The sequence below is a fragment of the Haliotis rufescens genome, unplaced genomic scaffold (genome assembly GCF_023055435.1).
Source record: "Haliotis rufescens isolate VD_foot unplaced genomic scaffold, xgHalRufe1.0.p SCAF_11, whole genome shotgun sequence".
NCBI lineage: Eukaryota > Metazoa > Mollusca > Gastropoda > Lepetellida > Haliotidae > Haliotis > Haliotis rufescens.
The window spans coordinates 10,891,947-10,910,251 of record NW_025963791.1 but is presented as its reverse complement, the minus strand read 5'-3'; the positions used below and the strand labels follow the sequence as shown (position 1 = coordinate 10,910,251).

Here is an 18,305-nt window from a genome sequence, read left to right as displayed (position 1 = left end):
TGAGTTTAAATGGGAGTTTATTATGTTTGGCACTGATATTAAATTCAAAGTCAATAACAGCCATTTGTGAGATATTTAAGCAAATACAACTGTTGCTGGTCTGTTAAAGCACTAGTTTGGTGGTATTCCTCTGGTGCCATTATACAAAACAACCGTTACCAAGGTTAATCTTAGCGCTAAGGTTGTAAAGAGATGCGACTTAGCCAGAATTTAGCAAAGCTGTAGCCATGTAGTAGTGGCACCAGGAGTCAAATTCACACATTACCCAAGTGGGATTCGAACCAACCATGATGGGATGAGTGAACACACGGTCCACTTGACTACCCTACACCGGTACAAAATGAATTCTCTGAGATTGTAAGATGCTGAATCAAGTCCAGTGCGATGGTTAATCTTCATTTGAAGGTGATGACACCAGAGTGAGTGAGTGAGTGAGTATGGTTTTACGCCGCTTTTAGCAATATTCCAGCAATATCACGGGGGGGGACACCAGAAATAGGCTTCACACATTGTACCCATGTCGGGAATCGAACCCGGGTCTTCAGCGTGATGAGCGAACGCTTTAACCACTAGGCTACCCGACCGCCCCTATGACACCAGAGTGGATCAGATACATCACAAAGCTGGACTGTGGTCTCAAAGCCACCTTCTATGGTGGCCAGTCCAAGAAAAGGGGCCTGTTGTTACATGTGGTTTTGTTTCCGATTCACTTTAAAACTTGACCTGCCAGGATGCACTTTGTTGAATGATGTTTTCTTTGTTGAAACATATTTCCTGAAAAAATTGAGAATGTTCATTAAAAAAGTTGGCCACAATTAAGGAACATTGTTTACAAAATACAGTGAAAAAGTCAACCCCTGAAACAATATCCAGTATCTGTAGTGGGAGATGGGTATATACTTATCTAGTTCATCATGCTGATGAAGATTCTGATGCATCCTTAGAAACAGGCACTAGTTGTGTGGTCCTTGCCAAACTACCCAGTATTAAAGGTACATAGGTGAAGTGAAATGGGGTTTAACGTCGCCCACAAGATTGTTGCACTTATGAGGCGACGTGCATGCACGTGTGTGTGTGCATCTTGCTGCTAGTTCTAGTCCGGACTGATGCCGATTCATAGTGCTAGCACACTGAAATACCATGCTGCAGTTTAACATGAATACCCCACTCAGACACAGTATACTGACTCTGAGCCGACCAGTCCTTGTTTTAGCCCCTTAATGACAAGCACCAGACAGGGTAACAACAAGTACCATCTAACGTCTTTTGGTATTAAAGGTATCATAACGACTAGTAGAAATTTGTCCTTTGGGGGTTTTGCTATGTGTTATCATTATAAGGACTAGTAGACTTAACATATTAGCTTCTAACGCTGCTGATGAGAAGTTATGTTGTTTCAAATAGTAACTATAGTTCAATGAGTCTGAGTTCACATCGTGTTACTCATCCTCGGTTGTCCAGGGTATTATATTATATCGTTGTTATTCTGTTATGATAAATACCCTTGACCATTTGCTGCCATACTTTCATTCACTATCTACACTGCTCATATCACTAACTGGGCACAGAATTTCTCTTGTTGGAGGTGAGGTGAGGTGAGGTGAAATTGGGTTTAACGTCAGGTCCAAGATTATTGCACTTATATAGCGACATGCATGTATGTGTGTGTGTTTGTGTGACTGCTTGTACTAGTCCGGACTGATGCCGATTTATAGTGCTAGCCCACTGAGATACCATGCCGCAGTTTTAACATGAATACCCCACTCAGACACAGTATACTAACTCCGAGCCGACCAGTCCTTGTTTTAGCCCCTTAATGCCGAGCGCCAGACAGGGTAACAACAAGTACCATCTTTTAACGTCTTTTGGTATGACGCGTCCGGGGATCAAACCCCGGACCTTCCACTCTCCGGGCGGACGCTCTACCACTAGACCAAGGAGGAGGTCCTCTTGCTGGAGAGAGTTATTTGATTACATGGTGTAATTCAAATCAGGCTCAATAGAAGTGGCAGATGGGTCAGAGTATTTATTATAAAGAATCGAAATATGATACACTGGATATTTGAGTATTGGTCTCACTGTTGCCAATACAGATTTATGGAAAAATGGTTAATACAAATTTGGTGATTTATTCAAGTCATATGGCTACCATCAAAGTGTGTTTTGTACAACTGCCTTGAAGTCTGAATGTTATCTCAGCTAAAGGTTGTCACAAACATTAAAGAAGTTGTTATCCCTGTTTCATAGCTTCATGTTATCTCACCTGTATAATATTGCAGTGGTCACACCCATGATGAACATCAACAGGAGTGCAGCACCAACAGCTGCAACAATTATCACCACCTCTACAACAGGTGGGCTTGTCTGTGTGGGTACCACAGTGGTTGTTGCACCTGTATAAACATGTATCTGTTAGTGATTGTTATTTTTATCATTTCATTACTGTTAAAAACAGCCTTTAATATATCATGGACGTTCCCAACAAGATTACCTGGAAGAAGGGGGTTAGTAATTAATAGGGTTCGGTCTAACCAGGTTTCACTGAATGTATTGTCTGAAAGTATTGTCAATAGGTCTTGTCAATAAATTTCATTTTAAAAATCTTTACAATGTGCCACTGGTTGAAATACTGTGGTGTTAGATGTCAAACCAAAATAAAAAATGGATTTCTTTGCCACATTTTCAAATATTACAATCTTAGGAAAATTAAAGTTCACTTTCGAAAAGAATTTTCTTTGCAGCCTCATAGTATTACTATGCTATGTATAATAGGTTGTCAGGCTCGCTGACTTGGTTGATGCATGTCCACGATCCCAATTACGTGGATTGATGCTCATGATGTCGATCACTGGATTGTCGGGTCCAGACTCGAATATTTGCAGACCCACGTCATATAGCTGGAATATTGCTGAGTGCGGCGTTAAACAACAAACAACAAACAAACAACACAAAAATAACAATACATTTCCTACACTAAATTATTGCTCCACGAAGTACAGATCTCAAAGACCACGTGGTTTATTCCCAAGTAAACTAAGAATGACAGGCAACAAAAATCTCCCAACTACAAAAGTGTATAATACATGTAATACATAACAAGTAAACAAATGTCGTTAGTTGTTGACTTGAACACTTCAAACAATAAGTCCATACCTGCAACAGATTCCTTCCTTTGAGGCAAGACTGCAACACTCTCGATTGTCACTGCCTTTGTTGTTGTAAATTGTGTTGTTGGTGGGGTTGTAGTAGTAGGAGTTGGAGTAGTAGTTGTAGTTGTTGAAGGTGTAGTGACAGGAAACTCGCAAAGGTTACCTTTGATGCCAAAACTATTTGAATTGGATTATACGATATTTTACTGCCGCTTTCAACATCTCCCTTATTAACGCTTTGCTCACATCTATCATGAAGACGTTTCTCTTTACCCAGACTAGAATATGTAGCGGGCGTCGCGACACCGGCGTAAAACAACTTCCAAAAATCATCAATAATACAAAAACAACAACGTTGCAATACGAAATAACTGAAAAACAAAACTGTTCGCCATTGTTGTGCCCAATAGAGTGGCGACTGTTTAGGCCTTACCCCTGTACTCTTGCCGACATGCGCAAACAGCTACACCGTGTTTGTCCAGGCAGGTCCCTGCGTTCTGGCAAGGGTTGGGGGTACAGGCAGCCGACACCAGGGTACACATCGACCCTGCCCAACCTGAGGGCAAATGTACACAGACAACAAATTGGATGGACAGACAGATAGCACGTGCACATGTACGTTCGCTTTCAAATATGTCTAGAGAACCTGGCCTAGGCTATGCACAATAACCGGTATATTTCTTTCCATTAGCTGCGGAAACACGTTTTTTTTTCTAGCGTAGCAAAACTGATCATCACATTCATATTTTTGGATGTACTTATGTCATATTTCACCTATCTGTACACAATTTCAATTTGTTGATTTCATATTAAGTTTGATGAGTAGAGGAATGGACCAACACACTCCAAGATATGTTGGCAAAGAAACCACCAGAAGGAACTCAAAGTGAGGTGAAATGGGGTTTAACGTCTCGTCCAAGATTATTGCACTTCTATTGCGACATGCATGCTCCTGTGTGGCTGCTTGTACAAGTCCGGACTGATGCTGATTTATAGTGTTAGCTCACTGAGATACCATGCCGCAGTTTAACAGGAATAACCCACTCAGAAACAGTATACTGACTCCGAGTTGATCAGTCCTTGTTTTAGCCCCTTATTGCCGAGCGCCGGACAGGGTAACAACAAGTACCATCTTTTAACGTCTATTGGCATGACGCGGCCGGGGATCGAACTCCGGACCTTCCACTCTCCGGGCGGACGCTCTAACACTAGGCCACGGAGGCGGCCAGAAGGACCTTAAGGTATAATGTGATAACAATGCATTGAGACGTTGATCTGTCGAACACTATGTGACATATATATATCATAGTGGACGACAGTTTGAAGGGCCAACACACGTTGTACCATGCGGGCGGTCATTATTTACATTCGAATAAAAAAACCTCAAAATACAAAACGATGCCATTGAGTAACTCGCTAACAAAAGACGTGAACTTTAAGACCAATGTGTGCTAAAGAACGTCAGTGCACAAAAAGGACACTAAGCTGCAAAAGAACAATCTTGACAATGAAGAACGCCAGATGGCGCTGCAACTTGTGAAACATTCCAATTTAATCGGCTCGTTCCGCCGTGTATATGATAATTGCATTCCGAAGTTCTCAATGTATTACGTCATTCCTCGTCATTTATCAACCAGCAAACGAAACTATTATTGTTACCCTATACCTGACATGCATACAACCTTGCCCTTGTCGTCACACGTAAAGTGGCCGAAGGCGTTGTCACGGTCGATGCAGTACTTTAGACAGTAGTTGCCGAAGTAATTCTTCAAACATCTCGCCCGTACTTCAACGTCCAAGCTGGAAAATGAGACAGCTGTCATGCAATAAAACACCTCGGGATCATACAAATACATCGACTCACTGCTAGTTCGAGATAAGAGGAACTGTGTTTGCTTGTTGGTTTTTTTAACGCCGCACTCGGCAACATTCCAGCTATATGACGGCGGTCTGTAAATAATCGAGTCTGGACCAGACAATCCAATGATTGACATCAAGAGCATCGAACCACACAATTGAGATACGATGACATGCATCAGCCAAGTCACCAAGCCTGACCACCCTATCCCGTTAGTCGCATCTTACGACAAGCATAGTCGCCTTTTACGGCAAACATGGGTTGAGGAAGACCAATTCTACCCCGGATCTTCACGGGTCGTCAGGCTCTGTGACTTGGCTGAGTGTGTTGTAAAGACCGATTCTAACCTTCACGGAGGTGTGCTTTGTCGATGCTTTAGCAATATTTCAGACTATCACGGCGGGAACACCGAGAACGGACTTCACACACTGTAGCAATATGAATGATAGGACCCACGTCCTCTGCGTGACGGACGCTTTAAGCACTCGGTCCATCGTCCTTCACACTGCACAGGAAAACAAACAACCACGCGTGATACAGATGCTCTTCTCAACGACCCCGGACATTTTAATTGGAATCGATGTTATATGTACATGCGTGATATTTGTATACATGAGCGTTAGACAACTTAAATGGTTTCCATCGTATCCTAATTACGTAGATCGATGCTCATGATGTCTATCACTGGATTGTCTGGTCCAGACTCGCTGACTGACAGGCTGTCGTCATATAGCTTGAATATTGCTGAGTTGGGCGTTGAACAACAAATAAGCATACAAACAAACAATAATTGGGTTCACGCAATGCCACGAAGTGTAAATAGGTGAAGCGCGTATAAAATATCACTGACTTTAGACACAACTCGGATTTTCGCTTGGTACATCACCCTCGAGTATCAATATCACTCTACAATGATACATATTACTATCACGATCCGATAAATATGTAAATTAGATCATCTGGATGGAACAATCACATTCAGTACATAGATGCGATGCCAGCACGCTCAATCGTTACACAAAAGTCAATCTAGGTTTCCCTGATGTGAAAGTGTAGAGTAAACAAATATGGCATTTGACGCCGTACAGTAAATGGCGCGGTTCACTCAGGCATAGTATTCCTACACTATTTCTAAGGTTCTGAGACCATCTCCGTGTCTGGTGGAAGAGCGCTCAGTAAGCGGAAAGTCGTGGGTTCGATCCCCGGTCGCTTCACACCAAAATATGTTAAAAGATGATATTTGTTATTACCTTGCCTCGGCATTAAAGGGCTAAAACAAGGATTGATCGACTCGGAGTCAGTACACTGTGTCTGAGTAGGGTACGCCTGTTAAACCGCGGCATGGTATCTCAGTGGGCTAGCACTATGAATTGGCATTAATCCGGACAAGTACAAGCAGCTACACACACAAACACACGTGCATGCACATCGCTATATAAGTGCAATAATTTTGAACCCGACGTTAAACCCCATTTCACCTAACCTCACCTCACCAGAAAGTTCTGAGAAAACGTGTCCCTATTTTTCGCAGTATGCATTAAGTTAAAGAGAATGGAGCAAGGGCCTAAACTCTTTGAATTTGAATTGAATTTATGACACCAATTTTCGAACTCGTAACCATTAAGATCAATGTGTAAAATTTCATTTCTCTAACTTAAATAGTGTTCGGGAAAATTTGTTCCCACTAGGGTACGGACGTACGGACTCCGATCCTACATGACCTGCCCCACTTCGTGGCGGTGCGGGGGCACGGATGGCCCAGTCGTCTAAGGCGCCGCGATTCGCTGTGCAGAGTTGCGTCCCTTGGGCACGCCAGAAACCTATGATTGTGGGTTCGAATCCCGGGTCGCCCCAATTATCTTTCTAGGTTTGTCAGCACCATACCCGTGCTCGTGGGTTTCACCGAAGTGGTAAACGTCTGAAACCTGCATCACTTCGGGCTTTCCTCCCACATTAAGCTCACACACCGCGATATGACTGGAATACTGTTAAAAGCGGCGTTAAACACAACTTACTCACTCACTCGTGGCGGTGCATAGTTATCACATTTTCAACAGACAGGCGCTTTCCAAACTTACATGGAGTCACCAGCCGTCAGACGTATTGACGTAGCCTGAGTTGACGTACTGGAGACTGGTGTACCTACGTAGCGGTAGGAGAACCCACCCATGTAGTCGTCGCTAGTCGTGACGTCGGTGTTGTTGTCGTTCACATCCACTTCCAGCAGAAAGGAGCCCTGCCGACAAAATAAGATATCAGCCAACGCATTCACGTCTGTAGAAACAATGTGTTAGTTCTGAACGCGAATCAGTCAGATATATACATCAATGCATCTCGGGTTTGTATACACTATGTTCCATCGTCACCCCTGGATACATACTAAATGTTTTTTTGTTTGTTTGTTTGTTGTTTAATGCCATACTCAGCAATATTCCAGCTATATGACGGCGGTCTGTAAATAATCGAGTCTGGACCAGACAATCCAGTGATTGATATCATCAGCATCATTCCACGCAGTTGGGATAAGATGATATGCATCAACCAAGTCAGCGAGTCTGACCACCCGATCCCGTTAGTCGCCTTTTACGACAAGCATAGTCGCCATTTACGGCAAGTATGGGTTGCTGAAGACTTATTCAAACCGGATCTTCACGGGTGGGATAGCCCGGATACATACTATACCAGTTGTGTAATAGTGACGAGTCTCTCAGATTCACGGAGTTCATATGAGCCTGAATTTTGTGTCAGAACATTGTGTCTAATCTTTGTGCATGTGTAGAGTGGATGCCCCCAAGACTATGGCATGTATTCCACGAGAAATATTGCCGAGCTCTCATTGAAGTGAACACTTGCTGGTAACCTTCTCGATGGGACCTGTCCATGGCTTGATTCGTTGGTTTAGAAAAGCGGCAACGCTGTGAAGCTGACGTTTGTATTCACTACTGATGGAGAAAGGAAGTGTTTCCCAAACCGTGATGTATTGACGATGGTTGTTACTTTTTCTCATTATTTCCCTAGCACAGACGTGTCGTTGCTGACATATTTACGCTAGTCAAGGCAACAAGTTGTCAGAAATACAGAAAACCCTTCTTCACGTGATGGTGTCGTGCCCCATGAACTTGTCCGGATTACAACAACTAGTATTAACGTAGGCGGATTATTTTACGGCTGCTGTGATACAATTGGACTATTGAAGTATGGCGCAAAACCTTGTTTACTCACTTTCACTACCATGTTGCCGCGACATAAAATAACATTCATTCCTTCAGTCATTGTTCGTTTATGTGGATTAATTAAAACCATCTTGTCCTCTGAATGATTTCAAGAGGTGCGATGGGGTGGTATAGGGGTTAAAGCGTTCGCTCGTCACTCTGAGACCCGGGTTCGTTTCCCTACTTGGTACAAAGTGTACATGTCAAGCCTTTTCTCTATGTGCTTCGACGTATTATGGGTTGTTGGTTAGTTGGTTTGTTGTTTAACGCCGCACTCAGCAATATTCCAGCTATATGACGGCGGTCTGTAAATAATCGAGTCTGGACCAGGCAATCCAGTGATTGATATCATGAGCATCGATCCACGCAATTGGGATCGATGTCATGCATCAACCAAATCAGCGAGTCTGACCACCGATCCCGTTAGTCGCCTTTTACGACAAGCATAGTCGCCATTTACGGCAAGTATGGGTTGCTGAAGACCTAATCTAGCCCGGATCTTCACGGGTCGTAATATGGGTGGAATATTGCTGTATACGCTGTTCATCAATAAGCAATGTTGGAGAGGAATTTGGAAGGAAGAAAATGGAACCTGGCAATTGGTCTATTAGCAGCTGGTAATTATAAATATGATCAACCTGCTTACCTGCCAGTAGGTAAACTCTGCCGACAGCGGGTTAGTTTTGTCTGCCACTGTCGTCGTGAACGTCGCTGTGTTCTGGTTGGTTAACGACGACGTCACTTCCTTGGCGTACGAGCAGCCCCTGTCAATATTGTTGGTGAGGTGACATGGGGTTTAACGTTTAACGTTGCGTTCAGATTATTTCAGTTATATAGTAACGTGTGTGTGTGTGTGTGTGTGTGTGTGTGTGTGTGTGACGGTGCTTGTACAAGTCCGGACCATTGCCGACCGACCGGCAGACGCTCTACTACTAGACATCGGAGGCGGTCGACCAAATTTAGAAAAACCTGTTTGTGCAGTATCACTGAACAAGAAATGGCACTAATAGGTCATAGTCTAGAACGTTAATAACCGAGTTGATTTTTCTGCCGCTTTTAACATTATTTCAAATGTGGCACTAAAGCCTAGAATGACGCAAATTATAGAAGATAACCATGTTTGGTGAAGCTCGCGAGTGCGGGCATGGTTCCAACAAACCAATGATAATATTCGGGATGCATGTGGGATTCGACCCCCGACGATCGGATCCTGCAAGCGAGGGACGTAACTCTGCCAATCGAATTGCGGACTGCCCTCTACAAGCAATGTAAACGAGAGAACGCTTGAACCAATTGGCTATCCTACCGTCCCTGCCATTGCCTCCGATGACCGTCGTAAATTTACTCGTGTGGTAGTTCCTTACCCTCCATTGTTGGTTTCTGAGATGCAAATGATGAAGTAGGGATCACATCGGTTGGTTGGACAGGGGGGTGGCGACTGAACGCGGTCACAGCATCTCCCTGCCGCCGTCACCCCACGGGGGTTGGAGTAGTGGGTGAGTTTCACCTCGATCAGCCCCAAACCGTGGACGGACTGTGGGTAGAAAAAATGCCAAAATCGTTTCCCAACGGAAATTACCAGGGTTAAATATCTAGAAAATGATACAAAATTATCTATTTTCTCTAAATGTTAAATGTAAAGTTTGAAAGAGAGATACAGAGTTGAATGAGTTTGAGTTAATGCCGATTCGACCAGTATTTCAAATATATCCCGGCGTCTCAGCTTGTTGTGGCAATAAACTCGAACGAACGTAGGTTTTAGACGTTGACGACTTTTCTGAAACCCATGAACACAGGTGGTTAAAAACATAATCGAACAGAACTGGGATTCGAACCTCGGTTCATAGGGCCGATAATTATCACAATGAAAAGCAGCGCCTAAGACGACTGGGCCACCCGTGTCCCCAGATGGAGAAATACATGGTACTAGTCATGTGAATGGTTGAAGTGACGCTACGCTTCTCTTCCAGAATTGTTTTCCACCCAACCTGGTGTGCAAGTACATGTGTATATCTGGCGTTCACGGTTTTCTAGTATAGCACCCTCGTTTGCAGCTTTAATTTACTTATTGAAATACAGGACACTTCTTTTCTCAGTTCCCCAGCAACGATTCCGTGGTAGAAGTGGTTACAAATACCTCTTCTTGTCGTAAAATCAAACCGTCAACCAATTATTGAATTAAACTTTGCATTGCAAGTCAGCCAATCAAGATATATTCAATATGACAGATAACATTGACTTACCTCAAGAAACACTACCACAGTTAGAAGACAGATTGGTATGATCGGGAACGGTGTCATTGTTCTCTAAGGCCTCATTCCGTGCCGCCCCAGGAACATGCCAACGTCTACTACAGCACAGCTAGCATGGCCGCGGAGACATCTTAAACAAAGGAAGGCCTACTTGACAAGACATATTAGTTTGTGTATGTGATACGTGTGAATTATTTTAAATCTGGATTAAAATCAACATTTACACATGTGCCTTATCTTATCGCCAGAGGTTAAATTGGCTTTAGATCGCCGGACACTCGCACCTGAACTCTCAGAATATCGGAAGATTGGAAACATAAATCAGCCTGGGTGCACTCCGTTTTGATCTGCCCTTGCCCGTGTTTGATAAAATGCCCTCTGATTAAATCCATGTTTGTACATTGTAAATTGTCCTCAGGATCTACTCGGCTAACCCCGTGCCCTAAATATACTCTCCAAAACAGTAGGGTATGTTAAAAAATCATGGGAATTACAAAGAGGTCATTATCTGGTCTTGCTCCCACTATTGGTCAAACCTTTATTTTTTCGGCGTGAATGGGTCCGAATCGATCTCCAAATGACACTTTGACGGAGTCTTGTCCATTCCTCTTGCAACGCCTAGCCCAGTTCGACTGACGTAGCGGGTGATCTTTGACGTCGGCGTACAAGTCTCCCGATCCCTGACGTGCTCTATGTTTCGGGGAAAGGTCAGGATTCACGGCTGGCCATTACATTCTGGTGATGTCTTTAAGGACAAAACGTGCACCAGCATGGCACAACTATTGGCGCCAGTATTTTGTCTCGGTAGTAATGTCCAGTGACTTCCATGGACATATCAGTCATGTTGCCTTACGTTGAAGTTGAGCGATTTGATTGGCTGTTTGGGCTTGGTTTCTTAAAACCTGGTTTCTGATTAATCGATCCTGGACTTGCATTGCTTACCATGGGCGCCCTGCGGGACCGACGATTAGCATAAGTGTATCTGTAGAAGCCTGTTCCAAGTCTGCAAATCACAGCCTGAGATACAGTCTACCAGTTTGAATCTTGCCAATAACCCTTTCCAATTTGATCTCAAATACTGCATTAACGCAAGAGCAGAGAGCTCACGAGTTACTGTGAATAATGAAAAGCAACATTAGTATTGGCTCAGAGCGATTTGATGACTTTCAACGGAAGGTTTACCCTCTACCTACGTGCACGGAGGAATTGCATTGTACAGTATTTCGGGTCAGGTGAGCGTCCATTATTTCACTTACATAGCGACGCGCATGCACGTGTGTGTGTGTGTGTGTGTGTGTGTGTGGCCGCTTGAACTAATCCTGACTAATGCCGATTTTATAGTGCTAGCCCACTGAGGTCCCATGTCGCAGTTGAACGAGAATACCCCACTCAGATACAGTATACTCTGAGCTGACCAGTTCTTGTTTTTGCCCAATACTGCCGAGCGCCAGGCAGGGTAATAACAAGTACCACATTTGAACATAGTTTGGTATGACGCGGCCGGGGATCGAACCCCCGACCTTCCGCTATCCGGACGGACGGACGCTCTACCACTAGACCACGGAGGCGGCGCATTGTTCTGGTGTGTTTGGACATTTGGTTTTGGTTCTGGCAGCCATTTTTCAAAGCTGATCTTTCTTCGGGCAACCGACCATAACATTCATATTTCAAGACACTCGTGAAGATAGATCTTCAGCAAATCACGAATGCCTTAAAAGGCGACTAACAGTGTATCGGGTGGTCAGGCTCTTGGTTGATGCATGTCATCGTATCCCAGTTGTGTGGATTGATGCTCACGATGCCAATCACTGGATTGTCTGGTCGATTATTTACAGATTGCCGTCATATAGCTGGAATGTTGCTGAGTGCGGCGTTAAACAACAAACAAACATATTTCAAGATCCCCTCCTTTTTTTGGAGAGTATATACCGAATATGACTTTTCAGATCGAAGTGAACTGGGTGGTTTCAGGTTACGGAAAGGGTCGAGTGGTGACAAATGGTCATATTTAATTGAAATTGGCGTAGGCTTATAGTGTGTTTAACACAATGTTGTCTTATTGAGTGTTTAACACAGTGTCAACTATTGCGTGTATAACACAGTGTTGACTTATTGGGTGTTTAGCACAGTGTTGGCTTATAGAGTGTTTAACACAGTGTTGTCTTATTGAGTGTTTAACACCGTGTCAACTGTTGGTGTATAACACAGTGTTGACTTGTTGGGTGTTTAACACACTGTTGTCTTATAGTGTGTATAACACAGTGCTGTCTTATTGAGTGTTTAACACAGTGTCAACTATTGCGTGTATAACACAGTGTTGACTTATTGGGTGTATAACACAGTGTTGACTTATAGTGTGTTAAACACAGTGTTGTCTTATTAAGTGTTTAAAACAGTGTTGATTTATTAAGTGTTTAACACAGTGTTGACTTATTGAGTGTTTAACACAGTGTCAACTGTTGCGTGTTTAACACAGTGTTGTCTTATTGTGTGTTTAACACAGTGTCAACTATTGAGTGTATAACACAGTGTTGACTTATTGGGTGTATAACACAGTGTTAACTTATTAAGTGTTTAACACAGTGTTGATTTATTAAGTGTTTAACACAGTGTTGACTTATTGAGTGTTTAACACAGTGTTGATTTATTAAGTGTTTAACACAGTGTTGACTTAGTGTTTAACACAGGGTTGACTTATTGAGTGTTTAACAAATACAAGGGGTGGTGAACCGTTCCTGTGTGTTAGGTAGGGAAAATTCACGTTTCAAGGTTTGGCATTCGTAATGAAATAAATAAATTTCCGGTAGAGAACTTCACAAAAAGTAGTATAATAAATAAGATAATCCATGTGTCTCGTGAAATATCATGTTTCTCTCGACACATGGAATATCCTCTATATGTTTGTGTATCATGGAAAGTTAGAAATATCAAAATTCGAGTAGCATGTACAGTAGACTACGGTTATAACGAACTCGAGGGGACCACTAATTTAAAATTCGTAATAACCGTAGTTCGTTATAAGCATACATTCAGCATATGTACAACAAATGGTCGGGACTAAAAATATGTTCGTTATATCCGTCAGTTCGTTATAAGCGTGTTCGTTATAAAACATTGTTTACTTATAGTAAATAAAGTTTACATATCTGAATTGATAGCTCTGTTTATGGTAAAAGTTAAATGGACATCAATGTTACAAATTAAGAAAGTCTCTTATTTAAATTATAAATTTTTAGAATCTAATTACTGACACGACATCTGTCAGTTTCCGTAGAATGGTGGTCCCGCAGGTGTTGGGGCAACTTAGGATCGGACAACTTGGGATCGGGCAACTTTGGATCGGGCAACTTTGGATCGGACAACTTGGGGTCGGGCAACTTGGGATCGGGCAACATGGGATCATTTTACAGCTGCTTCACTCACTACCAAACATTTTTCATTCATAACTATTGATAAGGGTATTGTTTTTCGGATACGACGTGTCTCAGTTGAAATAAAGCGCCCATCAAGAACACAAGGCATTTTATTGCAATACAGAACGGACTCTAAAGCATACAGATTGCTGTAAAATGTTGCGGGTTAAATGTGACATGTTTATATGTGAAAAGCAATTTCACAAAACATGACGGTATTCATGCTGTTCTCAAAATGTACACACAAGAACAAATACTTTCCAATTTCACACATTCTGCAAAGAAACATGTTTTAAAGAAATAATTGATTTTGTTATGGTTGTAAAAATATAACCAAAATATACACATAGAAAAGAACGAAACACGCTGTCTCCGTCATGAAATGAAAAATACAACTAAAAATTGCCTCACCATTTAATTGCTTCAATTTTTTTTATGAACGTTAATTTAATCTAATGCTGATACATTTTATCATCAAATGTGGTTTTCAAGAGGAATCTTTCGATCAAGCGTCATTGCAATGTCATCCGCACCAGCTGAACGATTGATAACATCAATACACAAGTCTGCACAATATCGTGACGAACTATTATGTTTATATTGCTTATCGTATGACAAGCCACGTGTGTCTCAGGGAGCGGGTTACCTGTATCTACCTGTACACACCTGAACACAGGTGCTAGCTTGTTCCAGGCCCGGGGTAAATAGATAAAACACTCACTGTAGTATCTAAGATGGAGGCCGGATGGCTTCGGATAAGGTTTATTAAATGAATTACCCGAGGCGGCCGTGTTCTTGTCTAGAGACCATCCTGATCATGACGTCATCATGACATCATCACTCTTTTAGTGACGTCATCAGTCCATGAGTACTATGATGACTGTTGATACTACACTCACAAGGGAATTATATTTTGTTTAAAGGGGAAGTGTACACGCAAAAATCACTTTCTTTCTTTTTTGTGATATTTTTATATTTTTGTCTATGACACTTCTAGGTTAACACTTTTATTGTGGAAAAAGTACAAGAAAATTAGGTTCATTTCCGTGTGAACTTGCCCTTTAAGTACTCAAGGGTAACTTGAAATATTTTAGCACCTGGTATTATTGAATACAGTTCTGATAAATGCATGTCTATTCACAATGTTAGCTGAAGCCATAGCACGACAAATCTGGACAATAGTTTCCCCATTTTGAATAGAATCACGAAATAACGAGAGTATTAATCTACGTATATAGCAGCATGTGTTCAAATGCTTATAGAGTAATAACAAGCGAAAATGTGCTTTTCAAGAAATATCCATTTGCCTAGCGATAAATATCCTCATTAAGGTTTGATCAGTGATTTCAATCGGGTTAAGGATCGACAGTCAGGTGACTGCGAGCAGCTCTAGTTAGCAGCGTGTTAAGCCTACATACATTACCAACACGAACTGAAAGAAACACACGTGCATAGGTAGTAATTACAGGGCTATTGACCCGGCTCGAAACGCACACACTGCTAAATATAATCGCCCCCAATCACCTAACTGCCGACATAACCCAGACTGAAACCAAGTGATCAGATCTCAATGATGGACGCAAATTTGCTTGAATGTTGCATCAACGCGTAACCTTCTCACTCACTACAGCTACTACAACTACTACAACTACTTCAACTGCTACAAAACTACTACTCCTACTTCCACCTATTCTATTTTTATGGGTTTTTTTGTTGTTTAACGCCGCACTCAGCAATATTCCAGCTATATGACGGCGTTCTGTAAAAAAATCGAGTCTGGACCGGACAATCCAGTGATTGACAACATGAGCATCGATCCACGCCTGACCACCCGATCCCGTTAGTCGCCTTTTACGACAAGCATAGTCGACTTTTACGGCAAGTATCCACACAATTGAAATACGATGACATGCATCAACCAAGTCAGAGAGTCTGACCACCCTATCCCGTTAGTCGCCTCTTACGACAAGCATAGCCGCCTTTTACGGCAAGCATGGGTGGCTGAAGACCTTTTCTACCCCGAATCTTCATGGGTCTCATATATTTATGAATAACACAAAACACATATTTAACATCGCATGAAGCACGGATTTGTCAGTTGATGAAATAATGATTTATATAGACAAGCAGATATGTGCATACTACTGCTACTGCTGCTGCCACTGCTACTACTTATCGCCTCGAGCGGTGGTCTAGTGATAGAGCGAAGGTCCGGGGTTCGATCCCCGGCAGCGTCATACCAAAATACGTAAAAAGATGGTTCTTGTTGTTACCCTGTCTGGCGTTCGGCTTTAAGGGGTTAAAACAAGGAATCGGCCCGGAGTCAGTATACTGTGCCTGAGTGGGGTATTCATGTTAAACTGCGGCATGGCATCTCAGTGGGCTAGCACTATAGCACTCGTACACGCAGCCACACACACACACTTGCATGCACGTCGCTATGTAATAATCTTGGACGCGACCTTAAACCCTATTTCACCTCACTACTACCACCAATGATTAATAACACTCTGTTAAGTTATAATCACCGCGACAGTTGCCCGCATGGTGGCCATTAAAACATTGTAAGTGGGCCAGTGTCTGTGACGAGTAGGTATGTATGACAGTATCGTTATTGATGATGGTGCAATCCTCCCATCACCTCACAACACCCACTTCACTGATACGCCAACAGAGATACCCTCGTCACCCAAGTCACCATATCAGCGGCCTTTGGCAATATCAGCGACAGTTATCACTGTGTCAATGGGATGGGCGAGTGGGGTGATCGGCAACCTATATACCATGACAATAGTGGATCGAGTCATTCCACACTGATGTCACATCACTATCACAGACAGCCCCTGTTGAAGTGTGCTATCGCCAAGAAATACACACTAATATCTTGCAGCATTACGGTTATCTTGCTTCTGACATATATCCCAGAGAAGCTCAACCCAGATTATTATTCACCAGTGTCAATAGCAAATATACTGAACCGCAAAAGAAACGTCACCATGGATAGATATATGAGAAACCTTATTTGTCCAAACACTGGAAACATACTTTGAGACATATTAAAAAGATGAAACTTGGCAAAACTGATCATCAAGGTTGAAATTAAAGTGTCAAGTGTTCTTAAAGTGAAACACAACACTAGTCTCTGAGAAAATGGCATCAGAAGTCAGTATTTCGAGTTTCCGCCATGTGCATTGATGACTGCCATGCAACGTCGATACATGGAATGGATGAGGCGGTTGATGAAGGCCATAGACACTAGAGCCCACACTCTGAGGGACGCCTGACGCAGTTCAGCTGCAATTGTCGGCTTTGGTCGGACGTCATCCAGCCGTCTTTGAATCTCGTCCCACAGGTGCTCAATGGGATTTAAATAGGGACTGAGGGCAAGCCACTGCATGGTTCTGATTCCATTCTGCTGGAGGAAGTCTCTCGTTGCTTTCGCAGTGTGGGCACGGGCGTTATCATGCTGAAACTCGTGGTTGCGGCGATGTGCCAAATGAGGTATGGCGTGTGGTCTCAAGACTTGATCAATGTACCGAGCTGTTGTTACACCATTGCCTCTCCCTGGACCGATGTTCTGGAAGACCACATGGCCGACCCTCTGTGCAAGACCAATTCCACCCCACACCATGATGCTCGGACCACCCCACGTGTCTCTCTCAACAACACAAGCATCCGAATAACGTTCCCCACGTCGTCGCCAGACTCTCTCTCTCTGCCATCTGCTGTTGAGATACAGTAACGGCTCTCGTCTGAGAAGAGGGCTCTTCTCCACTGCTGGAGGCGCCAATGCTGGTGCTGTGTTGCCCACTGAAGACGGTCCGGGCGATACCATGGCCGTTGCCGTGTGGTGCGTTTGGGCGAACGGTTTTATTGTCATCTGCTTTGGTTTTTTTATCATCAAATTTCATTTTTTTCCGGACAAGGTAATGTTAAATTTTAGAAACTTTGCCAAAAATTACCAAGATATTTAAATGACAACTTTTCATGCAATATAACTTGGGGTGACGTTTCTTTTGCGGTTCAGTATATATTTTTTGTGTTTAGAAAATCAGGTTTAACGTCGCTTGCAACATTATTTTGACAATATCATCCAAGTCCGCTGTTTGTTTTTTGTTGTTTAACGCCACACCCAGCAATGTTCCAGCTAAATAATGGCGGACTGGAAATCCAGTGATTGATATTATGAGCAACGTTTCAAGATATCGAGGAACAGTAAAAAAAAAGGGTCATGGTATTTCAAAGTGCTTTCACTTGTTGAAAATGTTTTAATTTCCATAAAAAAGTTAAAGCGAAATACTGACTAAATCCACCAAGGAGTGCCGATAAAATAAAGAGAACAAACACAATGTCCACGAATTAGACCAAGACTCTAAGGGTATATATATATAGATAATGCAATTACAGAGAACAAAGCAATA

General features: G+C 42.7%; 1 protein-coding gene across 3 annotated transcripts; it reads right to left on the bottom strand.

Annotated features, from left to right (window-relative positions):
- Positions 1-17: 17 nt before the first annotated feature.
- Positions 18-11,821, bottom strand: LOC124141202 (protein jagged-1-like). Of its 3 annotated transcripts, none has more exons than XR_006862020.2 (11): positions 11,008-11,820; positions 10,463-10,601; positions 9,584-9,753; positions 8,866-8,983; positions 7,086-7,243; positions 4,816-4,949; positions 3,583-3,705; positions 3,154-3,312; positions 2,264-2,393; positions 598-774; positions 18-415 (listed from the first exon to the last, which is right to left on the bottom strand). XR_006862020.2 is itself a non-coding variant. In XM_048392902.1 (11 exons), the coding sequence occupies exons 3-11, from the start codon at positions 10,517-10,519 to the stop codon at positions 684-686; spliced, it is 1,140 nt and encodes a 379-aa protein (XP_048248859.1). In that variant the 5' UTR covers positions 10,520-10,601; positions 11,008-11,474; positions 11,665-11,821; the 3' UTR covers positions 18-683. The 3 variants fall into 3 exon arrangements, 2 of the variants coding, with proteins under 2 accessions (XP_048248859.1, XP_046365094.2); XM_048392902.1 differs by having other exon boundaries at positions 18-774; positions 11,008-11,474; positions 11,665-11,821; XM_046509138.2 differs by having other exon boundaries at positions 18-774; positions 11,008-11,821.
- Positions 11,822-18,305: the final 6,484 nt, after the last annotated feature.

Coding starts and splice junctions, on each gene's coding strand:
- LOC124141202 (XM_046509138.2), bottom strand. CDS start 10,519: ATGACACCGTTCCCGATCATACCAATCTGTCTTCTAACTGTGGTAGTG. Junction 8,984..9,583: donor TCAGAAACCAACAATGGAGG/GTAAGGAACTAC, acceptor CAATATTGACAG/GGGCTGCTCGTACGCCAAGG. Junction 3,313..3,582: donor ATGTCGGCAAGAGTACAGGG/GTAAGGCCTAAA, acceptor TTGGCATCAAAG/GTAACCTTTGCGAGTTTCCT.